General features: G+C 49.4%; 1 protein-coding gene across 1 annotated transcript in view; it reads left to right on the forward strand.

The window, feature by feature from the left end:
- SLC23A2 (solute carrier family 23 member 2) overlaps window positions 1-6374 on the forward strand; it is a 138415-nt gene that overhangs the window by 73967 nt on the left and 58074 nt on the right. Inside the window, exons 5-6 of the mRNA XM_003788033.3 lie at window positions 959-1075; window positions 3942-4099. Coding sequence (XP_003788081.1) covers window positions 959-1075; window positions 3942-4099 — 275 coding nt within the window. The remainder of the gene's footprint in view (window positions 1-958; window positions 1076-3941; window positions 4100-6374) is intronic.

Here is a 6374-nt window from a genome sequence, read left to right on the forward strand (position 1 = left end):
TTTTTTTTTTTTTTGAGACAGAGTCTCACTTTTTCTCCCTTGGTAGAGTGCTGTGGCATCACAGCTCACAGCACCCTCCAGCTCTTGGGCTTAGACGATTCTCTTGCCTCAGCCTCCCAAGTAACTGGCACTCCAGGAGCCCACCATAATGCCTAGCTATTTTTATTTTTAGAGATGGAGTCTTATTCTTGCTCAGGCTGGTCTCGAACCCATAAGCTCAGGGCAATCCATTTGCCTTGGCCTCCCAAGTGCTGGGATTACTCATGTAAGCCACTGTCTCTTCTTTCTTTCTTTCTTTCTTTCTTTCTTTCTTTCTTTCTAAATTAAATTCTAGCTGTGTACATTAATGTAATTATGGTACAATGTGCTAGTACAGTTTTATATACAAGTCTCTTGTTTTTTAAACACAGTTTGAACCATCGTGTTTATATACTTCTGAGTGTTGCTCTTCCCATCTGACATTGTTAAAACAGCAGGATTTTGATAGGAGGGTATAGGCTTTCATATTTAGGTATAAAGATCTGTTCTGTTTGCAGGTGTGTGTGTGTGCGCGGCAGGGGGGGAGGGCCAGATCAGAGTTCACTGTTTGGAAGTGGTTAATTTTAACATTTCTGCGTGTGGCGTCTGGTTGAAAGACACTCATGTCACTTTGTAGTCTCAACTTGGGAGTTTCTCTGTCCATGCAGGAGGGTGCTCAGGCTGTGGGAAATGCTCTGAGCATGCTGGGTACTCTCAGGAATGAGTTGATGCCAGGGAACACTGACCCTCCATGTTCTGAGGATTGACTGTTCCACTGAGCAAGTATACTTCAGCCTTGTATCAAAGGAGCAAAGGCTTAAATTACAGGAGATTAGAGGCCCTTTGATAAAGCTATTTTTCTGTAACGGTGGTCTGGACTGAGCTGAGTTAACGTTAGTGCTTGGTTTTACTGAGTACCTCTTCTCCCTCTTACCCACAGAGCTCCCTCGCGGAGACCCTGGACAGCACCGGCAGCCTGGATCCCCAGAGATCAGACATGATTTACACCATAGAAGATGTTCCTCCTTGGTACCTCTGTATATTTCTGGGGTTGCAGGTACGATGGTTCCAGCCGATACTTGATTTATCTTTCTAGATTTAAAAAGTTTTTAAATTGTACTTTGATTTTTATTTATTAAAGACTTTATTATAAAATATTCCTTTTAAGAATGATGAATTGGGGGGGGGAGCGGTGACTGTGGCTCAAAGGAGTAGGGTGCCGGCCCCATATACCAGAGGTGGTGGGTTCAAACCCCACCTGGGCCAAAAACTGCATTTAAAAAAAAAAAAGAATGATGAATGGGAATTGTTAACATCAACTTCTCGTGAGGAAGAAAAAAACAGGAAGTATAGATTACAGTTTAGCAGGGAAAAGGAGGAAGACGTTTGGGAGACAAGCAAGAGATGTGAAAGAAAAGAACAAAGATAGTAAGTTATACCGTGTTTCCCCAAAATAAGACCTACTCAAAAAATAAGCCCTAGCAGGATTTCTATGTATTTGTTAAATATAAGCCCTACCCCAATAATATGACCTAGTGATGGGCGTGGCTGTGCAGCGTACCTGCATAGCCACGTCCTGCATTAGCTGCAGAGTGGTAAGGAAGACCGGAATACCTTTTATCTGCCACAGCTCCTTTCTCCGAGCCCTTCGCACTTGCCCAGGTGCGTGTGTGGGAACCGCGGTCACAGGCATCCTATTGCGCACGTGTGAACGGCTAGGGGAAGGGAGTTCACGCATCACTAGCGCCAGCCCCACCAACAAGGTCGGCTCCCTCATCAGGTTCCAGAAGAAGATGACTTAACTGTATTTGAACAAATGTAGATTGTTGTATTATACTTAAAAAATATAAGACATCCCCTGAAAATAAGCCCTAGTGTGTCTTCTTGAGAAAAAAATAAATATAAGACAGTGTCTTATTTTCAGGGAAACACGGTTGAGAGAAGGGAGAGTAGAGGGAGGAGAAGAGTAGAGAAGAAGGGGAATTAGCCTTCCTCTCCCAGCCATGGTCACTGTAAACCCTGCCGTGAGATATTGGTGAGCCATGAGAGGTTGCCGTCTTATTTATTTTTTAAAGGAAGGGAAACTGTGGTGTTGCAGTGGCCACTCTGTCTGCTGCAGCCTCCGGTGGGGGGAGGGCAGGCAGGCGGGGCTGAGGTTGGGGTGACAGTGATACGCTCTCCCACAGAGACCCGAGACCTGTTGCATCCCTGGCAACATTTCCCTCCTCTCTTCTCAGAACCCTCTTTCCTCTGCAGGGTTAAAGTAGGGCTTTTTGAAGGGGGCTAGGTGGGAGACTTTTTCTAGATGCACACCACAGCCCGTGTTTGCTTCGGTTTAAACTCGAACCCTGCCCTGAGGTCTGACTTTCCATTCTGCCTTTCTCAGATTCGTATGATCAGTTCAACCGAAGATATCTCAGATGCTGGGAAACCTTCTTGCCCAGACAGGTTTATTTTCCACCCCTCAAAACACATGGCGACCTGGGCTGGAAGGTGTCCAGTAAGGGAGGGTTCAGGGACAGAGGAGCTGAATGGGCTTGGCCAATAATCTACCTTGGGCTGAGCATTCCGAACCAGGTTCAGGGAACATACTTTTTGAAATGTTTATATAATAGAGGTTTCTGGAAATCTTCCCTAGTCAGATAGGAGTGGGGAAACCCTGCCTGTGTCATGTCTTTCTTGACCATAATACCCAGACTTGAGAGCAGCTCTAAGTCCTCAATAGGGATGTTTGTCTTCCCTGGGAAGCCCCTGCACAGTGGGCCTTTATGGCCTGCAAGCGACATGTTTGACAAATGTGGGAAGCTATCGGGATGAAAAGTAGGAAGTTTGAGGAACAGAAATAACTCATCAGCTAGGGGAAGGCGGGGGAAGCAATCCATGAGTGCTGGGACTCTCCTCGGAGGGTCACAACTCTGGGCAAGGAAGTCCCCGAGTAATGAGTGGGACAGGGTTCTTTCTGGAAGATTCCCACAGCCACTGTATGCCCTTATCCCTGTCCTGACTGGGACAAATAAATTCTATGCTGGCAAAACAGTGCCAGACCACAGAAAAAGATGGGAAACACCCCATGCAATGAAGCTTTTATAACTTTAATCCTCAGACCTGAAAGATTTGTTTTTTAAGTGAACTAATTATCTTAGGAATGTAGATTATAAAATTTTACAAAAAACATGAGTAAATCAAATCCTAAAAGAAAAACACAACATGACTAGTGTTTGTTGGAGGAATGGTTTAGTATACCACCATTCATGTCAACAGATCAGAGGAGAAAGGCATATAGTTTCAGCAGCCAATGCCAGAAAAGCATGGATAAATAAAAAGTCCCCTAGTAAGAATTATGTAAGTAAAATGCCACTCTCCCACAGTGTTCATGTTGGGTATTTTGTGTGTGTGTGTGCTGGCATGGATTTGTCCAGGCAATAGTACTAATACTACCAGTGAGTAATAGGAAAACTAATGAAAAGGAGAAATGATGAAAAAGAACAGACCTTGATTTGGTACATGGTAAGAATGTGTACCTAGAAATCTTCACTTGGGCTATTTCTTTTTTTTTTTTTTGAGACAGAGCCTCAAGCTGTCCCCCTGGGTAGAGTGCTGTGGCATCACAGCTCATAGCAACCTCCAACTCCTGGGCTCAAGCGAGTCTCCTGCCTCCACCTCCCAAGTAGCTGGGACCATAGGTGCCCACCACAACGCCCGGCTATTTTTTTTTGGTTGCAGCTGTCATTGTTGTTTGGTGGGCTGGACTGGATTCGAACCCGCCACCTTAGGTGTATGTGGCTGGCGCCTTACCCACTTGAGCCACAGGTGCCGAGCCACTTGGGCTATTTCTTAAAGGCAGTGGGGGAGCAAAGTTAGGATACAATCAGGAAGAAAGGAGGAAGGGCTCACCTTTCTCCTGGTCTCCTCCTGTCCTGCAGCACTACCTGACCTGCTTCAGCGGCACGATCGCCGTGCCCTTCCTGCTGGCCGACGCCATGTGTGTGGGGTATGACCAGTGGGCCACCAGCCAGCTCATTGGGACCATTTTCTTCTGCGTGGGAATCACAACCTTGCTGCAGACGACGTTTGGATGCAGGTGAGATTGGGGTACTGAAGTGGGATGCCAAGGCCCGGGTTAGACCCTGAGCTGTACAGGGTCGCTTAGGACCCACTGGAGTGGGAGGAGTGTCTGTGGCCCTTAGCCTCCACCCCACAGCATTTTCCATCTTAGTGAATACCACGACTCTCCCACACCAGTTATGCAAGCTAGAAACTCAGTTCCACTCTCCCCTCTTCTTATCCCCTGGCCAGTCATATCTGCTCTCTGGCCTGTTCCTTCAGTTCAGATGCGGAGCGTTCCACTAGGTTCTTAGTTGGTTTCCTGTCTCCAGGGGGCCTCTTTGACCTACTCTGTGTCTGGCCCCAGTCCTATCTTTCTGATACCCACATCTTGCCTCTGAGCCCCTCCTCCTACCTTCTCCACTCTCACCCTCCTGTGCGTCTGCTCCCCACCCACCTGGCACACACCCACTCATCCTCCAGTCCTGGCTTGTCCTGTCCTCCTGTGACACATGCCCGAGTGTCTGGAAGCCTTCATTGTTCTCTGAGTTCCCACACATGCATCTTGTGTTCATCCTTCTAATGTGGCTCTTACCCCGGTTTGCCCTGTTGTTTTTGTGTCTTTTATCCCCACTGGATTGTACTTGTCTCCTTGATGCCAGGGCTCTGGTGTTCACCTTCGTGCATTCCCAGCCCCTGCATAGGTGGGTGTGGAGCTGGCCAGGAGGGAATAGGAATGTCCTTGCCTACCTCCTTCTATCAACTTGCCTTTTCCTCTCCTTCTCCATCTTCTGCCCCCAAACTTTAACCCCAGTGTGCCGCTCAAGGGCTGCAGCCTACGCTGGCAGGACTGTCCTTGACTGTCCTCAGAGCATACCTACAAGTTGAGTCTCTTGCTTTATCAGAGAGAATCTAAGTAAGGCTTGGCCTTTCCTGCTAGGGGAAGAGGGAGAGGGATACAGCTCAGGGTCAGAATCCTCAGGGTCCTCGAGAGGGTTGCCCTCACTTGGGAGAGCCACAAGTGGGTTAGTGTTTTCTAGTTGACAGTGTGGGCTGTGCCTTGGGAGGGCAGGTGGCAGGTCTACTGACAGAGGGAAGCAGTGTGGGCTAAAGGTGGCGGGGCTGGCAAGCTCGTGGGTTCTCAGATTCCCAGGCCCTGTTAGCCGGCATGCACCATGCTGAGCAGAAGGGAGGGTGCCTGGAGGGTGAGGGCCTTGGGATCCTTGGCAAGGAGGTGTGGTCTGGGCCTCCCAAGGAGGATAGGGCGTGGCATTCGTGGTTCTTTGCTTCATATCCAGAGTGGGTGACCAGACTTTTGTTGGCTGAGTTGGGAGCCTTACCTCGCATGCAGGTGCTGGCTCTCTGGGGAAATCTTTTTCTAGATAGCTGACTTACCACCTAATCTGTAGGCATAGTCTATAAATTTGGGCAGTGCCTCTAACTGAGAATTGTTGGTCAGTCTGAAGAAGGCGTTAGAGATGTCTTTATTGTGCTAAAGCATGGACTGTGTGCAGCTCCACCCCATCTCCTGCCAAGGAGGCGGATCTTGGCCAACACCTGAGCCCAGTGGGTGTCTTTGTGTGATGGTGACACAGGAAGGGCCCGGAGGGCTTTGGGTGGTACTTTGGGTTATTGAGGGTATCCTGTTGCTTCCCTTTGGGGCACAAGAACTAAATGGTACAACCCATTTACCTCCCTCAGCCCCTTTGAAAGAGCCGCTGAGCTGAGGAAGGAAGGGATTTGACACCTTGCCAAGACAGCTTAGTGTGGAGCTTTGGCCTTTGAGGGGTGGGTGTGTGCCCTCTGCCCTGTGCCTGTGGGGCATGGTGCAGGCGGCCTTCCTTGCTGTTCATGGCAAGATGGCGGAGCCCCTCCCAGTCCTTCGGTGTGTCCATTTGCTCAGCTGTAGATCAGAAGGTGGTGTCACGCCCCCACAGCAGTGAATGTGTGCTGCTGGGTGGGGTCTTCAGAGAGGCTTAGTGTGGTGTTGGGCTTGGGAGATGGGTTTTCTATATGGCAGTTGGGGTGTGGGTGGTGCCCATACTCTTAACGTGAGCAGAGAGGATGAATCCTGGCTCCATCCCACAGATTGAGTTGCTGGGGCCTGGCCGTGAACAGAGGTGATGACAAGGGCAGCGCCGTCTGGGAGCGGCACAGGGAGTCACAGAGGTCGTGGGAGGGTAGGAGCAAAGAGGAGACAGTGTGGGCTGGCAGGCGCTTCCTCTGCCCACATGGGAGGCAGACAGGACATGAGACCCAGCTGTGGCTTTATCAGCAGGGAGCAGAGGACTCAGCAGTGGGGCTGTGCCTGG

The sequence above is a fragment of the Otolemur garnettii genome, unplaced genomic scaffold (genome assembly GCF_000181295.1).
Source record: "Otolemur garnettii isolate 467f Iridium unplaced genomic scaffold, OtoGar3 scaffold00025, whole genome shotgun sequence".
In the NCBI taxonomy this organism is placed as follows: domain Eukaryota; kingdom Metazoa; phylum Chordata; class Mammalia; order Primates; family Galagidae; genus Otolemur; species Otolemur garnettii.